The sequence below is a fragment of the Psammomys obesus genome, unplaced genomic scaffold (genome assembly GCF_907164565.1).
Source record: "Psammomys obesus unplaced genomic scaffold, mPsaObe1.curated_primary_1811, whole genome shotgun sequence".
Taxonomy (NCBI): domain Eukaryota; kingdom Metazoa; phylum Chordata; class Mammalia; order Rodentia; family Muridae; genus Psammomys; species Psammomys obesus.
In genome coordinates this window covers 32421630-32441297 of record NW_026585797.1, presented here as the reverse complement: position 1 = coordinate 32441297, position 19668 = coordinate 32421630, and the positions used below count along the sequence as shown (strand labels likewise).

The 19668-nt window shown below is 41.6% G+C and overlaps 1 protein-coding gene across 1 annotated transcript in view; it reads left to right on the top strand.

Moving 5' to 3' along the window:
* Positions 1–19668, top strand: part of Slc35f1 (solute carrier family 35 member F1) — a 413451-nt gene that overhangs the window by 361851 nt on the left and 31932 nt on the right. Inside the window, exons 4-7 of the mRNA XM_055599458.1 lie at positions 694–853; positions 5341–5497; positions 7458–7510; positions 17631–17785. Coding sequence (XP_055455433.1) covers positions 694–853; positions 5341–5497; positions 7458–7510; positions 17631–17785 — 525 coding nt within the window. The remainder of the gene's footprint in view (positions 1–693; positions 854–5340; positions 5498–7457; positions 7511–17630; positions 17786–19668) is intronic.

Here is a 19668-nt window from a genome sequence, read left to right as displayed (position 1 = left end):
TGATTGCCTAATGCCATGGAGCAACAGCTCTGGTTCTCAGCACAGGATTCCTCTTGTGTCACCAGGTTGTCTCTCTGCCTCACCAAGGGCAGTTGCACAGCTCTCAGGGATTGATGGCAGGTAGAATCACACCATTTTTTTTACACTAATATGCATGGTGATATGAAAAGTGAAACAACAATTATTTGATTAAATAATTTTTAGCATTAGAAGTATTGTGTGAAGGAAAGTAAATACATATTTTTCTGAGTTCTACTAATGTACAAAATACTGCAAACAAAACATCTGTCCTTACCTTTCATTCCTATATCTGCTCCTAAAGTGGCAGAACAGTGTAAAATGACTCAAGGTATTTTCCCCTGGCCCAGGTGTTCCCAGGAAGTTTGCCTCAGGGGTTTGCAGAAGATGGGAGGCACAGCTGGCTGGACTCAGAAAAGAGTGGGAAAATCTTCACCCCCATCCAGCCTTATCCATTTATTGTTGTCCCTTCCTTTAAGCCCCAGGGGACTATAGTGATTAAATGAGAAGGAAAGCTATCTTGTGTCTAGGTCTGAGGGAGCTGTGACAGCCTCTGCTCTCTCTCTCTGCATAAGCACTCAATCCAGGGAAGGACTTTCTGACAGAGTGTAACCTTTTTCTGTGTCCTGGCATCCCTCAAGCTCTTGCTGTTGTTTCTCTTGGTGCTCCCAACAGCTCCTGGACTGTTTTGTGATCCCCGTGGTGATTTTGCTCTCCTGGTTTTTTCTGCTGATCCGGTACAAGGCTGTACATTTCATCGGCATCGTGGTCTGCATCCTGGGAATGGGCTGCATGGTGGGAGCTGATGTGCTTGTGGGAAGGCACCAGGGAGCAGGTGAGTCTTGGGGCGGTCACCAGGTCACTCACCTCCATGAGTGGGACCAAAGGGAGATCTGGAATGTCTGCAGTTGGGTAGAAACAAGCCTCCTAGGAACGTGGTTCTTCCCATGACAGAGTGCTGTTCATGGTTTTCCTCCATACCCAAAACAGTAACACATAGAACATCCTTGATATATATGTCTTTGGTGAATACAAGGTGTAAAACTCAGAGACATTCATACACTTTTTAAAACCGAGATCACTACCTATGTGGAGGAAACTTTTGAAGGTCACAGCAGCTGGCTTGGAACAGCTAGTTAAAGGAAGTATGGACAATCCAATCAGCAGCTCAGCCACAACGCCTTTCCCATTCTTCCTCCCCCAGACTGAGCTCTGTCAAGTCAGAGAAAGACTAAACTTCCAAACTGCTGGGTGAAGGTTGGTTTACAGGCCAGAGAATGGTACTTACATCTGGAGACCAGAGTAGGATGTGCTGTGTCTCTGAGGCTAGGAGCCATCTTATGCAAGGTTTTGTTGTTGTTGTTAACTTTTTTTTAATGGGAAGGGTCGTTACATTGGTCACAGCTTGCAGCCTATAAGGCAGAGCTTTGTAATTAAGCCAGCAAATCCATCTGACTCTTCTGGGGGGAACCCTGATCCCAGTGACTTCTGGAAGGATCTTCTTAATGGGTTTCAATTCTCGTGCTACAGAAAGAGTTGTAGAAGAGGAAAAATGGTATGCATACACACCCCTTTTCTGCAGTCAGGAGTAGAGTAGAAAATACTCACTTTCTAAAGGCCTTGGAATTTCCCCTTTTTTTGTAAAATGTTAGGTAATGAAGAGTTGGAATCAGGACATTTTGCCTTATGAGACAAGGCTACATGAAACCTCTGAAATGATGTTGCTTACATTACATCATAGAAGTTTGTAGAGGAAAAAGAGCCTCCTTCAGCCTCCTTTATAATTGATATGAGGGAACACCGAGTTCTGGGAAAGCCAAGTGAACTATCCAAGGTCACAAGGCTGAGACCTGAAGGCCTAGGTCCCTGGGCTCCTATCCTTCCAGGCAGGCTTTCTTCCTTCCACACTGCTAACAGCTGAAGCTACAGTGCAGAATAAAACAGAGATTTCCTCAGTCTCCCAGACCTGCAGCCTGGGCATTAGGAATCCCTACCTCAGCAGGCGGCTTAGAAATACACACCCACCATCTCCCCAGTTCTTCTTTGAGTAACACTTGTTCTGTGGCCTATTAATAGTGTATCAAAGGTCTGACTGTGTGCTTTATACAAATAGTCAATGTTCTTGATAGTCTCTTCTGGACTCCTCAGATAGTATTCTGTCTGATACAATGTCTAAACTTTCTAGGCACTGTATAAACACAGATAAACAGAAGTATATATCCTTAATTAGAAAAATTTTGGCTATTGACCCTTGCTATTATTCTAGTCATCATATTATTCCATAGTCAATCATGACAGTTATTCCTATAACTTGGAATGTTTTGTCCCCAAATAATAAGTTAACTTTGAACTGATTTATTAGATAATTTATGTTAATCCTGTGAAAATGTTTTCCAGCTCTAGAGTGCTAGGAAAACAGTAGTAGTTAAGGAAAAAAGACAATAAATCCATTCGAGAGCCTTTCCTTAAGTGGTCACTTGTTGTTGTTGTAATTGAAATGAAGACACTGCTAAACCACACTGAAGTGTAGCAGTGCTGACCTGCTTGAGGCTCACAGCATCGCCTTTTGTGACATGCAAAGCATCAGTGATAACAGAATTAGATCTTATCACTGTAGAACACGCTCTGTGCTACTGAAGTGGTGCTCAAGTGTATAGATACATGCCTCAAGGCCAGTGCAAACATAAATTTCAAGGGCTCACTGAATATATATATACTTTATCTCCATAAAATATTGAATTGGGCAGAAATCTGAACTTTCACATAATATTTTTTCACATATTTTTTAAAAACACATTGGTTCTGAAATCAGTATAATTTTACAACTTGTATACATTATTCTTAAAATTATCCCACTTGTTTCTACATTTACAGTACAATGGGTTCAATTGTATTAATCAGCCAAGATCACCCGGCTTTTCTGAAATACTTTGGATATTCACAAGACCTTTAATGAATCATTCGACTCAGATAAATCCTTACAATTATATCAAGAGCTTTTCAAAGAAAAACAGAACATCTGACTTTAACTTTTATTATATTACTTAAATCCTGCTTCCTCTTAGCTTAAGATTTTTGTCAATTCTGCCCCCAAATACATTGATTTTAGCTAACTCACAATGAGTTTGGCCTCATTATAGTTAGTAGTTTTAATTTTCTTTGTTGGTATGTTTCTTCCTCTGCTCACCAAGAATTCTTCCTTGATTTAAGCCTGGATGAAGGAACCTTCTCAGGTAAAAGCATGTGTAGGCCCAGAAAGAAGTACCAGAATGAGTGCTGCTGAGGAAACTTCCTTATCATGTCTACCTGATGCAGACAAGGGGCAAAGGAAGATGCCCAAGCTCCTGGCATGGGAGAGCTCACTTTGACACCCCTAGAGTGCCTATCATGGATACAGCCAGCCACCTCCCATAGAACGTTCTATAGTGTGAAGCCCTTCAAATGTAGATTTCTTTTCTTAACTTCTTTTTCTTTAGTTGACCAGCCATAACTCTAAAAATGGGGTGGAGCTGTGTGTATGGCCCTGCCAAATGCTTGTTGCCCTTACGAGGACCTGCATTTGTTTCCCAACTCCCACATCTGGCATCTTACAACTGCCTGTAACTCCAGCTCCTAAAGATATGACATCCATGTGTGCGCATGAATAAAAATAAATCTTAAAAGATAAACAACTTTACAAGACTAGTCACTAAAAACAATGTCAACTTTTTAGGACTCTTGAAAGATAGACTGATGTTCCTTTTGTTCAAAATATTTCATTATGACCTCGTTTTCCTGAATCCATTTACATACAGTTAATTTTATTAACTAACAATTCTATATTTCACTAGTACAATAATAATTGATATGCATAGCAAAGACTTCCTGTCATTACAAGATTCTGAAATGTTTCCTGGATGAAAAGAGACTTAAAAGATGTGCTTTAGAATTTTGGGTATGGACCTCATCAAGTTCAAAGATTTTCAGACGTCCATAGCTGACACATGAAGATCAATCAGTTGCTGAAGCTTTCCCTATCACAGCAACCTTCATTTCTCTAACAGAGATGCCCAGGGATCTTCCTCCAGGTCTGCTTTCTCATCAGGGCCTCATTATGTTTCTGCTCACTGCTGAAGAGTGATGGCCGTCTCTCCATGGACTCAAGTCTTGCAGGCCTCCCTCCCAAAAATTGTGTCCTCCCAAAACTCATTCCCTTGAGAGTAACTTGAACAAGCTGTTGTCTTTCAGAGTCTCTCCCTCTCTCTCTCCCTCCACTTCTGATCAGGAGTGAGAAGTTCCCTGGAACAGGCTGATGCCATTCAGTATAGGGATATAAATTGAAGTGAGCAAATACTGAAGTCCTTCCCAGCCTGCCTCAATTCACATGAGCCCTCTAGCTGGAGGATGTCCCAAGCTCCCCAAAGAGCAGTGACTGCCTTCTTCTACAGTCTTAGGGTTGTTCAGATAATCTCAGCATGCAGAGATTTTCTCGGTGAGTCTCTTCCTTAAGAGGACTGTCACAGCATACACCTTTCCCATCCTTCACGGCTCTCCCAGAGCCGTGTGTCTGCCAAGCTGATAGTTGCCTGCCACCTGATGCACAGAGCCAGATGCCACTAGAATAGAGAGCCCACCAGGTAGGCCATTCCAACTGCTTACTCTCATTCTCCCTTTTCGTCCTTCTATCTACGCTACTTGAAGTGGGAAGAGTTTGCCTAATTATAGGATAAAGTATTTATCAAAATTTTCTACATAAACCAGAACCAATTCAAACTGAGTTTGAAAAAAAATGTGATTTTTGTTTGAAAAAATAAATTATTAATGTTATAGTGAATTATATATTTTTTCATTCTTAAGTTGTCAGGGAAATTGAAATCTTATAAATCCTTTCAGTCTCCTTGTGCACATCTTGCATATGGTCAAAAATGTAGTTCTGAGCACTGTTATACCTTCTCTTTCTGCATAGAAAAGGGTGGAAACTGACTTGCTGGGTTCATAACAGATTCAATGAACAGATGGTAAATACCCTGAAACAAAAATTAATATGTGTACATATTAGCATATATTTGCAGACACATTCCTAGACAGAGACATGAGCTTTGGGGAGAATTAAGCTGAAGAAAACTTCATTCTTAAGGAAAACTTCCAGTTCCGTGATGATAGGTAACTTTTTATATCCCAGCACATCTAGAAACCATAATTTTAAAATCTCTACGTTTGAAATTGTTTGGGCTTTGTATAAAAGTATCAGAAAAATATAGACAACCGAAGCACAGTTTTCTGGTGCCAGATGCTTGTCAACAAGATTGCCCTGTGGACCCATCTGCTTTCTTTGTTTCCTAGGGGAGAATAAGCTAGTAGGGGACCTCCTGGTCTTAGGAGGAGCCACACTGTATGGAATCTCTAACGTCTGGGAAGAATCCATCATCCGAACTCTGAGCCGAGTGGAGTTCCTGGGAATGATTGGTCTCTTTGGTGCATTTTTCAGTGGAATTCAATTGTGAGTAAAAATAACAAGAAGCATAAAGGCTATATGAAGTCAGTTTCATTTTTACAGTTTTTGCCCTTGGAGTGTAAAAACCAAGGCAGAAATACAATCACCAAACTTGCATGTAAAGATCTTATTCAAACTGCAAAGTACATCCTTGTTAGTAAATTGCTTCTCAACTAAATAAATGTACTATAAATTATATAAAACATTTAATAGATGTTGAGGATGATTTTTCAAGAGATAATTAGAAGCATACCCATTCTTCCAGTGAGTGAACTATAATCTATAAAGAAGGTATAAGTGAAGCACAAATGTCATGATTTGACGCCCTTCAAGCCCAGGGAATGTTTTATTAGGTACAGCTGTTAAGAAATTCCTACTTCAAAATTGAACTTTTACTGGAGAGATGGCTCAGCAGTTAAAAAAACACTGGCTGGCTCTTCCAGAGAATCTAAGTTCGATACTCAGGACCCATATGGAGGCTTATAACCATCCTGAACTCTAGTCCCAGGGCATTGGATACCCTCTTCTGGTCTCCTTGGCTACCAGGCATACATGTGGTGCAGAGACATGCATGTAAGCAAAACACCCAATTACATGAAATAAAGTGAAACAATTTTTAAAAATAAAATTGCCCTTTTCTAGGTATTCCTTATTGCTTATGGGTTTGTAGCATATTTCAAATTCAACTATCAGAATTTAGCATTCTCTTTTCTTTAAAAAGGCAGGGACATAACACTGAGATTCACTAAATGTCAAAAAAGCGAAATACACCAGATTTCCAATATTTCCAAAATTGAAGCAAAAATCATTCCTTAATGCACTATCTACCCCCTCAGAATTTGTTGTAGATGAAACATAATTTCTACCAGTAAAGAGCATATTTAATTTATATGAGGAGTGAAGTGTAGTTTTACCAAATAAGCAACTGTTATTCCATGAAATTTCTTTCTACAGAACATACTCTTCGCAATTGTATAAGTTTGTTGTCAGAAATCACTTGAGAAAAATGTTTTGGTATTACCTGAAGTGTTTTGTATATCGGATGTTTCCAGAACATTCTTCAAAATCTAAGTGACCTGAAATACTGGTATAAACTCTACAGCAGGCAAGACACAGAAATGGGAAAGCTGGGGATTTACTTAGGGTTCATTATGAAAATGTGATGGCATTGTGAATCTCCTAGATTTGTTGATTTATCTTTGGGAGAAGAAAAAAAGGATTATTTAGATCAACTATGCATGGGTGACATTTTAGAGATGGATGGTTCATTTTATGCATTTATTATTATTATTATTATTATTATTATTATTAATATTATATATATATATATATATGTTCAAAATATATAGCCAGAGGTCCACTGCTCTTTTGCTTGGTTACACTCTGCCATTGCTATATGGAGCTCTGTGGGATGCGCTGCTGCCAAAGAAGGGCTTTGTATGGTGAATGAGATATGTTGAGGGTCGGCTGGACCCAAACCCTTGCTGGCTGCCACCCATCACCCAAGTAGTGCTCATCAGCAATTCATCTCCGAGTCCCTCCAAGCTTTCCTGGACCTGAAGGTCTAGGGAGGAGATCCCCAAGACAGTGCATTAATACTCCCCAAATGCCTGTAATCATGTAACTCTGAGACCCACTGCTCTATTGATTGTGCAGTGAGTAAACCTGTAAGCACAGAGTTTTCTAAATCTGGCCATTTGCTTTCCCAAAAGCACACGGCCAAAAAGAAACTAACCCCTAAATGCCTGTTTGGTTGAGGACAGTGAGGTTTAAATTCCACCAGACCCACATTGCTGCTGGCCACACCCAGCAAGACCTTTCAGGGAGAGACCACAGGCTGCCTCTACAGGGGCCAATTTAATTTTGAAGTTTAGTTGGTTGCTTTGTTATTTGTGTAAATAGGGTAAATGACAGAAAAGGAAACCAAGTGTGTGTGACCATCTTGCTCATTTCTTTGACTCTACAGAGCCATCATGGAACACAAGGAACTGTTAAAGGTGCCCTGGGATTGGCAAATAGGTAAGGACCCACTCACTTAAGATTCTGGGTTGTTATTTTCTTTTCTTTTTTTTTTCTTTTCTTTTGTAAATCTGAGAAATGTGTTTGAAAAGTTGTGTGGGTAAGAACGGATGGGACAGATTACAAGGAAGGGATTTAGAATGACAAGGGACAAAAAAAAAAAAGATGAAATTATCTTACCATGTTAGAAAGTCCTTCACACAATAAGGCTGGATTTCCTGAATCATCTTATTTCCTGCTTGAGCTTCTGCCAGTTGGTGTTTTATGGGAGACACAGAAGTGTGTTATTAGGTTAAAGACCAACCAGAAAAGAAAGGCCCAAGGCAGTATGGTGCAGAAGCAAGAGCAATTTGCTGCAGTCAAGAAATACAGAATTGATGTGCTCATTAAAAAGTAGCACTTTGGTAACGGGGAAACTGAACTTAACAAAAAGCATGAGAAGAAATAACACAATGGGCATTCAAGGCTCTTGGGAACACTTTCAGAAGGAAGCACTTAGGCTTAAGAAATTGTCAAGTGATCTCTAACTGGCCTTGGGAACACTAGACAGGCATTTGACTACTTGGGTAGACATCCAGGGCATCTTAGAGTCTACCTGTTTCTAAAATCACTCCCTTTATACACTTTTAGGATGTGGATTTCAGCTCTTTGGTGCTTCTTTCATGACTGGTCATTCTGCAAGACCTAAAAGGAAGAGCCTCTTAATTTACTCAGGAATTCTATCTTGAGGCATAGGATCCCAGCAGTGAACACAGCTTGAGTTTAGGTCCAATCGAGCAGTGCTAGAAAAATGTGTAAAGAATGAATGTAAATCAGGTTTGGGCTTTGCAGGTATCTCACCACTTCCAATACAGGGATCTCTGGCATAAGTGACGGCTTCAGTGTATTTCCTTTCCATTGAAAAAGAGATCTGGGCCATATTTTCTGCACCACTGGACCCACCCCCCAGCCTGTAAGCCTTCAGAACTGCTTTACTACCAACATTATGCCCTCTGGTGGCTGAGCGAGTGACAGTTTGTAGGATGGGTGGGTTATCTCAGGGACTTCAGACAAGGGCTAACTCCTCACCCTTATGTTTGTGCCTGAGCCCTCCGTTTGTCTCTCAAGTATGGATAGGGAATGCTGTAATTAAATGTAATTAAATGAGAATCAATAGAGAGGGGGAGGAGAAAGAGGCGAGGAGGACTGTTGGAAAGCAACCAACAGCAAGGACCAGAAGCATGTGCCTTTGTGACTCTTGAAGCCGGGACTCTGAAACAACGTGACTCATGCTTCTTAGCACTTTACAGACAGTGGTGTGGGGATCACTTAATTCAATATTGATGGTAATGGCAGTAATCAAAAGGAATTTGTCCTCTCATTAGGGAAATGTCCTGTGCGTGCCACTGAGACTGTTATAATTCAGTGTTAGTTAAATGTGCCGACACAAGGTAGTTTTATCCTAAGCTCTCATATGACCATTAAGATGTCAGGCCTCTGCAGCCCAAGATAATGAAGGCTGTGTAAAAAGAACATATCACCAGTCCATCAAATTAATTCCTGGTTAGAAGTAAGGTTAAAATGGCACAGGTATAGGATCAAATATTCTTTTTTTTTCTTCTTTCTTTCTGAAGCACTTGCTTGCTTAGATTAGAGATTTTATACCTCAGCCACCTTTGTCCCCGTAAGCTCACTCTGATTAGCTATATGGTCTGGTTGTCTAGCTCAGACATAGGCACGGGAATGTGACATTCAGTAAGCCAATGATCATTAAGTGAGCAGATGAGTGGATGACAGCAGAAGAGATGGGTCTCTCTGTTCTTAGAGTCAAACCACCAAAAGGAAGCAGTGGCAGCCATAGCAGAGGCTGGAGACCAGGTTGCCCTGTCTTCTGAGGAACTGAGAAATGGCAGAGCAGACACTGAAGCTCATGGACCAAAGAGGCATGGAAACACGAGTAGAGGTCAACATCCTGTTACCATTCCCCACAGACTTCAGGAGGTCAACCAAGGCCCCAAAATCAGTTCCCAGTAAACACACACACACATACACACACACACACAAGGGAGGATGGACTACAAGACTGTCTTTATTTGCCATGATCTGTCAATAACTTCCCCCTACTCCTTTCTTGTCTAAACTCTAATTCACCTCACAGAATCTCCGAGGAAGCTCCTACGTTATCAGTGTAGAGAGTATTCCCAGCTCCCGCCCTCCAAGGGGTAAAGTAGGAAAAAAAAAGTGTTTTATATTTTCTGGATATGAAGATTATATTTTAATAGATTATTGTTTTTATACAGTGTGGACTGATTTCAAGAGAGAGTGACTAAAAGCAAGAAAATAACGTTTGTCATTGTTTGTATCCCTTTGTTTTACTCAATTTGCAGAGTAGAGTGCTTGTGATGGTTTAATCAGTAAGCTCAAGTAAAACATAGGACTTAATACAGCTAATCTGTCCTCCCTCAACTAGGAGGGTTAGGCTCACAGCCAGAAATCTACTGAAAAAATTGATGTTTCTATTATCTCATGTGCCCTTGTGTGTTAATGGGTATATGAACAATTGTAAGCTGATGTGATAGTCAGATGTGGAGGAAAGGATGTTCTGGGTGAGTCAGCAGACATAGCTTTGCTTACATGGGGTACATTTTCACTTTTGATCTTCTGTTCTTTTTCCCTACCTGGTGATGAGATCATGTGGTCACAGAGCAGGGAAGTCCTGAGAGTTCCCTAGGAACTTTATTCAGAGTTCCCAGTTGAACTCCCAGCATTGAGGAGTGCTGGAAAGGTGGCTCAGTAAGCAAAGTGATGGCTGAAAAAGTATGAGAATCTGAGGACCCCCAAAGTTTAGGTAAAAAGCCAGGCATGGTGGACAGCATGTGTAATTCCAACATCCCAAGGGACAGAGACAGATAGATCCTGGTGCATTGCCACCCATCTGGTCTAGCTAAATTTGGTGAACTCTGAGTTCCTTACTTTCTGTCTCAAAAAATAAATTGGAGAGTGACTGAGAAAACATATGATGCTGATCTTTGATCTACAAACACACACACACACACACACACACACACACGGTGGGTGAGAGAAAGAGATTTGAGAATGTTTATACACAGGCATACAACCGAATGTACGATGTTGAAACTTATGCCTGAGTTTCTGAGGTCACTTGACTAGGCTTTCAGTTTCTTGTGATAGAACTAACTTGTACTGTCTTAGCATATTCAGATAGTCCAGTGCTCTATATAGGTTTGGCCTAATACATATATTCTGAAACGCCATTTTGTCTTGCTATTATTAACAAAAATGCCTTAGTCTAGTGTATACAAGGGAAAGACAGAACTCTAATAGGACCTTAAAGGAAAAGAGGAGATAAAATCCATGCAGCACAGACACACACTATATATACATATGTATTCATGTACACAGAATGAAATGGTCACTTATCAAACAGGATGTTCCTTCTCCCTTTATCTTCAGAATAACTCAGCAATAGACATTGATGGCATGTACTCAGAATTCAGTCAGACTGGCCATGAAATCCAAGGACAGTTTCTTTGGCCTGTTTCTTACAAATCAATGTTTTCTCCACTTCCTGCTCTGCACACACAGATTTTCACATGCACATCTGGGCAGATTTGGTCACTTAGAAGTAGTAGACAGAGAGGAGAGGGAAAGATGAAGAAAGCAAGCAAGTGTTTTTCCTTATTCCTTTTCCTGTGGTCAGGCCTTTAGAGATAGCTGAATCTCCCTGTGATCTACCTCTGTGGTGCTCCTCAAATTTCTGCCTTTAGGTAAAATGGCTCCTGCCTTTATTTCTCTACGTCATGGAGTGTAATTTTTAGCTATTTCTAATCTCCACTTGCCTCTCTACTTCTGTTTCCACTGTCATTTGTTCAAATACACTGGTAGCATGTGTTCCAATAACAAGTTTTTTCTGTTCAGTCTGGTATGGGGTGTGTTTCTTGACCAAGGTACTCAATGAGCCATCTCCTACCTATCTCAATGGCATTACATTGCATTTGAGATGAGCTAATGCATATACCACCAGTGACACACAATAAAGAACACATCAGGATTAGCCAGTAGTGTTATCTTTAGTTTCTCCAACTTAAATATCTCCAGTGCATGAGAACAAGAGAATCTGAAGTCTAAACTTGGTGAGAAAGTATATTTCAAATGAGAAATGGTTTATAAATGTGCTTAATGCAACCATTCTGTAGTTGTTAGCCACAAACAGTTCATGTGTTTGACCACGTCTAGTGATTGAAAACTCTGCATGGACAGCAAATAGGGTCTTGGGGGAAACTGCTAATGTCTGTTAACGAGCAGCAGATGGGTGCAATGTGGCAGTATATCATTCCAGCTCTGTCTAATCTTGTGTCCATTTGACTGCACTGTGTCTATTCGCATACACGCAAGCACTAGCTGGCTTAGTAGGAGCAATCAACTATGATGGTGTGCATGCTTCACTCTGCCACCCACATCTAACACACTCCAAGTGTTTAAACTAGAACCATCCTGACTTGGTTCCATTACCAGGATGATGGTCTGCGATATAGCTGCGCTCCTACTCTGCTTAGGTCAGCAAATGTTCAAAAGCTGTGCCTCTTCCCTGAGCCTGCTGATGATGCATCCACAATTCCACTACACAGATGCACACGAATGATGAACGATGACCTAAAACAAGCATGTTCAAGTGGTGTTTCACGGCCACTGAAAACCCATCCTCTCATTGCTCTCTCCATCTCAGAACATGGCACCACAATTCACCCATTTGCTGCAACAGAGAGCCAGTTGCCTCTTTGACGCCTTTCTTTCCCCCATCGCTTAACCCCAGACCATCAACAGGTTGGCCCAGTATTCACATGCCCAGCCTTTGTCTCCCTGAAGTGAACCACTGGCTTTTCTTGCCTAGATAGAGATGCTATTCTTCTCCCGACTCTCTTCTCATGCTTTCTTCATTCAATTCCTCCTTCAAAGCGTAGCCAAAGTCATCTTCCTAGAATGTACATCCCATTATATGGGTCACTACTGCAAGCTGCTCAGGAGATTCCTACTGCAATTACAGATTGCGGATTTCTTTCCAAGACATATAGAGCTCTGATCTGCAGCCGCTCTAATTCATCCTTACAGTTCAGTCATTCTGGCTTTTGGAATCTCCTAGAACAAACCATAACTTTTCCTGCCTTGGGAATCTTTTCAGAGGCTTTATATGGTGGTGCATCCCTTTAATCCCAGAAATCAGGAGGCAGAGGCTGGCAGATCTCTATGAGTTCACAGCCAGCCTGAGTACCAGGACAGCCAGAACTACACAGAGAAACCCTGCCTCAAAACACCCCACCAGATCTGGAAAAGATCATCCTGAGTGAGCTATCCCAAAAGCAGAAGGATGCACACGGTATATACTCACTCATATAGACATATAATACAGGATAACCCTACTAAAATCTGTACACCTAAAGAAACTAACCAAGAGAAAGGACTCTTGCTAAAATGCTCAATTCCTATCCAGCAAAGTGGCTGGACCTCAGAAGGAGAAAAGAGGGAACAAGTCAGGAGCCTGACACAGAGGACCTCTGAAAAGCTCTGCCCTGCAGACTATCAATGTAGATACTGAGACTTATGGGCAATCTTTGGGCAGAGTGTAGGGAATTTTAGGAAAGAAGTGGGAAACAGTAAGATCTGGAGAGGACAGGAACTCCATAAGGAGAGCACAGAACCAAAAAATCTGAGCACAGGGGTCTTTCTTGAGACTGCTATTCCAACCAAGGACTATGCATGGAGATAACCTAAGACCCCTGCACAGATGTAGCCCATGGCAGTTCAGTATCCAAGTGGGTTCCACTGTAATAGGAACAGGGACTGTCTCTGACATGAACTGATTGGCCTGCTCTTTAATTACCTCCCCCTGAGGGGGAAGCAACATTACCAGGCCACAGAAGAAGACAAGGCAGCCACTCCTGATGAGACCAAATTGACTAGGATCAGAAGGAAGGTAAAGAAGACCTCCCCTATCAGTGGACTTGGGGAGGGGCATGCATGCAGAGGGTGGAAGAAGGGAGGGATTGGGACAGGAAGAGGATGGGAATCACAGGGGGCGGGGGATACAAAGTGAGTAAAGTGTAATTAATAAAGAAAAAATAAAATAAAAAAATTAAAAAAACAAACCCACCAAAAAAGAATCTTGTCAGGTGACAACATCTCTGCCTCAAATAGTCCTTCCATGCCTCCTCTAATCTCCTGCTAGTCTTTAGCATACAAAGCAAGTGTCATTTTGGCAGAGCAGCCTTAGGTGAGCATCCTTCCTAAAGCAAACCTTAGCCATTCTCTCCAGGAAACCTTTTATTTCTTCACCATGAGCAGCTCTAAGCTTTTTTGTCTATCACCCGTTTTGTCTGATTCCTAGCCAAGAGCAGAGGGCCCATGATGCACTAGATTCTCAATGAAGGATGACTTGAAAAAAACAGAGGGGGTACAAATCATCAGAGCCACAAGTCAGCATCCATGTATGTTTAACCAGACAATAAGATGAAAGGGTAGGATTCTAGAACTTGCTAACACTCATCCTAACTCATTATTCAGTCATGGTCTAAGTCAATGATGCCACAGAAAGGACTATGTTCTACCGAAATTTCATTATCTTCAGTGGAATAATTTAAGGGTAGCTCTTTTTCCCAATCTTTTAATGGCAGATTTCTTAAGGAATACTGAATTAATTCTCAAGTCTTTTATGTATTAGTCATATGTTATCTAGTGTTTGTTAAATAGTTTTTGTAAGCTGGTTAAATGGAAAATCTATTATAAGTAGCATGGAACCCAAGCATAAGGAAATTAACTATCTTTGTGGAATTAAAACTTCTTTTTGTTTGTTTGCTTATATTAATTTTTTATATTAATTACAGTTTATTCACTTTGTATCCCAGCTGTAGCCCCCCTCCTTCATTGTCTCCCAATTCCTCCCTCCCTCTCTCCCTCCCTCTCTCCCTCCTTCATCTCCTCCCTTTCCCCTCTCCAAGTCCACTGATAGGAGGTCCTCCTCCCCTTCCATCTGACCCTAGTCTATCAGGTCTCATCAGGAGTGGCTGCATTGTCCTCCTCTGTGGCTTGCTCCTCCCACGGTGGTGGTGGTAGGGTCAAAGAGCCAGCCACATGTCAGAAACAGTCCCTGTTCCCCTTGGAGAACCCATTTGGAGACTGAGCTGCCATGGGCTACATCTTAGCAGAAGTTCTAGATTATATTCATGAATGGTCCTTGGTTGAAGTATCAGTCTCAGAAAAGACCCCTGTGCCTAGATTTTTTTTTTTGTTCTGTTGCCATGCTTGTGGAGCTCCTGTCCTCTCCAGGTCTTATTATCTCCCCCTTCTTTCATAAGATTCCCTGAATCTGCCCAAAGTTTGGTTATGATTCTTGGCATTTGCTTTGATACACTGCTGGGTAGAGTCTTTCAAAGGCCCTCTGTGGTAATCTCCTGTCCTTTTCCCTGTTTTCTCCTTCTTCCAATATCCATCCTGTTTGTCTTTCTGAGTGAGGATTGATCATCTTCCCCATTGATCATCATCTTGCTTAGCTTCTTTAGGTGTACAGATTTTAGTATGTTTATCCTGTGTTATATGTCTAATATCCACTTATAAGTGAGTATATACCATGTGTGTCTTTCTCCTTCTGGGATCTCACTCTGGATGATCTTTTCTAGATCCTACCATTTGCCTGCACATTTCATGATTTCCTTGTTTTTAATTGCTGAGTAATATTCCATCTTGTAAATGTACCACAATTTCTGTATCCATTCCTCCATTTAGGGACATCAGGGTTGTTTCCAGGTTCTGGCTATTATGAATAAAGCTGCTACAAACAGGATTGAGTAACTGTCCTTGTTGTGTACTTGAGCATAATCTGGATATATGCTTAGGAATGGTATAGTTTGATCTTGAGTAAGTGCTATTCCTAATTGTCTGAGAAAGCACAAGATGATTTCCAAAGTGGTTGTACAAGTTTACATTCCCACCAGAAATGGAGGAGGAATGTAGAATGGCAGAGAAATACTTAAAGAAATGCTCAATGTCCTTAGTCATCAGGGAAATATAATTCAAAACGACCCTGAGATTTCACCTTCCACCCATCAGAATGGCCAAGATAAAAAACTCAAGTGACAACACATGCTGGAGAGGTTGTGGGGAGAGCCATATCTTCTTCTGGAGAGCCTCATACTGCCTGCGAGTATCTTAGCAGAATATACACACACAGTGAGGTCTCCTAGTTTACTGAACTCAGAAAGTAGGGACATCATCTTGTTCAGAGTGTAGGGCATGTCCACCACACTAGAGGGGGCTGTTGGACTGTTTGCTTAAAATTCACTATGGTTTGTATGTGAATCTGATGTAGCTTTTTTTAAACTTGGCATGAGAAATATTGAAAAAGCTCTGTGCCCTTTAGTATCCTTCGTAGGACTGAAACATTCATTTCTAGAGGACTCACTGGTCTTCTATTTTTATTTTTATTAATTATACTTTATTCACTTTGTATCCCCCCATAAGCCCCTCCCTCCTCCCCTCCTGATTCCACTCTCCCTCCTCCTTCTTCACGCATGCCCCTCCCCAAGTCCACTGATAGGGAAGGTCCTCCTCTCCTTCCTTCTGATCTTAGTCTATCAGATCTCATCAGGAGTGGCTGCATTGTCATATTCTGTGGCCTGGTAAGGCTGCTCCCCACTCAGGGGGAAGTGATCAAAGAGCAGGCCAATCAGATTATGTCAGAGGCAGTCCCTCTTCCCATTACTATGGAACCCACTTGGACACTGAACTGCCATGGGCTATATCTGTGCAGGGGTTCTAGGTTATCTCCATACATGGTACTTGGTTGGAGTATGAGTCTCTGGGAAGACCCCTGTGTTCAAATTTCTGGTTCTGTTGCTCTCCTTGTGGAGTTCCTGTCCTCTCCAGATCTTACTATTTCCCACTTCTTACATAAGATTCCATGTACACTGCCCAACAGTTGGCCATAAGTCTCAGCATCTGTTTTGATAGTCTGCAGGGCAGAGCCTTTCAGAGGCCCTCTGTGGAGGGTTTCTAGCTTGTTTCCTGTTTTCTTCTTCTTCAGTCCCCTGAACTCACAGGACTCAAAGGAAGCGAGGTGCTACATCCTACCTGAGACAGGTTTAACCCAAGATTCCATTAGAAAGGTTACTTATAATGCCCACAGAAGCAATGAATTGTATCACGTCTTGTACTTTCAAGGCAGAGAAATGAGCATCATTTTTATGAATATGTATCACATTAACACCTGGGGAAAGACAGAGTCTATAATTACTTATAAAGCCCTGCTATAATCCATCCAAAAATGTTTGCTCATGGAAATAGTATTAAAAATGGCATGCCTAGAGTCTGCAGTAGCCTCAAAAGGCTGAAAGAAGGATAACACTCAGTTTCTTTGGGGTAGAGATGAGCAGAATTCAGTAATTTTAAAGAAATTAGCAGATTTCCTATATTCAAAGCAATCACATTGTCTGCCCAAAGTCATAGTTAAGACCAGTTTGGTAATCCAAGACCGGGTTGTCTAATTTCAATACCTATGTAGTTTACCATTGAGAGCAATACATGATATATTTTATTCCTGCTTTACAAGTAACATCTAAGAGGATGAAAATGTTTTGAAATACCTGGGTAGGACAAGAGAGATGGCCCAGTAACTAAGAAACATTGCTGTTCTTGCTGAGGTCCTGAATTTGATGCTCCACACACATACTGAGTGGCTCAAATGGCCTTCATCTCCAACTCCAGGGGATCTTATGCTTTCTCCCTGTCTCCACCGGCACATGAATGTGTTAGCATGTGTGTATCTTTGTGCACACACATATACACACAGAGAGACAGAAAGTGAGAGAGAATCACCAAGAAACACCCTTTCCAGAAGCAACAGAATGTCAGCTCTGTGGGAAAAAGCTGAATGTGCCTTTTCCACACACAAAATTTAAGTTTCCATTTTGTGTTTTATCTGTGTACCAGCCAATATTCAACACCACTTAATTCAGTGAAAGAAAAAAAAAGCATTTTTAGTGAGTCATGGATGATGGGCACCTTCCCTTTATCCTCCAAGCTGCTGAAGATGCCCCAACGAGGCCCTGACACTGTTCTCTTTGCTCCCCAGGGCTGCTCTATGTGGGCTTTAGTGCCTGCATGTTCGGTCTCTACAGCTTTATGCCAGTTGTCATAAAGAAAACAAGCGCCACCTCGGTCAACCTTTCTCTTCTCACAGCGGATCTCTACAGCCTGTTCTGCGGACTGTTTCTCTTCCACTATAAGGTAAGTTGAGTCAATGTTTGCTGTGGCAATGGCAGTTTATGGGAATATCAAGTGCTGGTGGGAGTGTTACAGGGTTCGGGGTGGGGTAGGGTCCTGATTTTATGTAGTGAATGGGAAGTCAGCTGAGGGTAGAGATCCCACGATTTGGATATTCATATTTCAAACCCAAATAAAGGTAGCATTTTGTCCTGAGAGACCAGTGACTAGGGACAATTGACAACAAAAGGTAAGCCACAGCCATGGGGAGACAAGATCTTTAGCAATGGAGACAGTTTAGCCTAGAAGCCATGCTTTCCCCCTTTCGTCAGAAAGTTCCAAGCTGTAGCCACAAAAACATAGTTTGCAGAAGCCTTTGGTAGAGTGTATTCTGTTTGGAGAAGTGATGTGATCCGGGCAGTCCCGATTTGCAGGTGTTCTATAGCAAACATGAGTGGGAAAAGGATATTGTGTATCCTCAAGGAAGTTTCTTAGCTAAAATACAGGGGGGGGGGTGGTAGAAGAAAGAAAAGACTTGTGCCAAGCATTTGTAGTCAAAGTATCAGCTCCAGAAAAGAGGAAGGAAAAAAAAAAGATCCCTCCAAAGATGGCTGTCTCTTCAAAGGTGAGACTGCCATGCTTGTTTTTCTGTTATCATAAAACAGCTTGACAGAAACCAACTTTGGGATAAGGTGAAGGGTATATTTTAGCTTATAGTTCAGAGAGAATCCAGTCCATTCATATGAAGGTAGGCCTGGCAGCAGAAGCATGAGACATATCTGGCATTCAGGAAGCGAAACGATCACTTTCCATTGCACACAGAAGACACAGAGTGAAAGAGGAAATGGGTCCAGTCTAGCAAACCCTCAAAGCTCACCCCCAGTGATATACTTCCTCCAGCAAGGCGCCACCTCCTAATGGTTCCATAACCTTCCCAAAGAGCACCACCTGGAGACCAAGTCCTCAAATACATACGCCCGTGGGGGGACATTTCTCATTCATAACACAACAAAGACCCCACACACATCTTCAGACGGGCAGCTGTGACTGATGGAGTGTGACTGCCAAGGCCCACTGCTGTTCCTCTTACCATCGTGCTTGCTGCCTCCATTAATAGTATGACATATGAGAAGAGACCCACTTTGTATTCTTTCACTTTGTATTCTTCAGTAATCCTATGAGGTAAGGATCAGTGGGGAATATGACTCAGTGTGGCCATATGTAGAATGTCAAGCACAGAGTGTCCAAAATAGGACAAATAGAAGACGATGACAACGACGAGGAAGAAGAAACAGCAAATGAAGACACTATGCCCCACCAGTGGAGCGCATCAGTCAATATCACCAGTACTGGGTCTTAAGGAACATTAGCAGATAGAACTCCTTCAACCACATGAAGCTAGGCTTCAGATGAGGGGCATTTGGAGAAATGATAAGCTGAGAAATGTAGATACTTGAGATGACAAGAGGCAAAGCCAAAGTGAATAATCAGAATTATCGTAGGCTAAAGTCTTACTCAAAACAGAGAGAGGAGAACACAGGCCAGGCCAGTAGATGAGGTAACTAGAAACAGATATGGAAGACTATGCAAGCAAGAAGGAGAGATGCTATAGATTTTACAAATGTGACTGAAAATTCAAACTATATTTATTTAAAGCATAGAACAAGGTACACATATTTTGTGAAAGGCTTACCAAGTCAAGTTAATTAACAGATCTGTTGCCATTCTCTCTCACTCACTCTCTCTTCCTTCCTCTCTTCCTTTTTCTCCCTCCCTCCCTCCCTCACTTCCTTCCTCATTAAGACTCTGCCATCTTCAGGTTTCATGAAAACATTTTCATTAGTTAGTGTGACCTTACTAGGCTCTAGTGTCCAGAGCCTACTCATCTAATAACTCAAAGTTTGTAC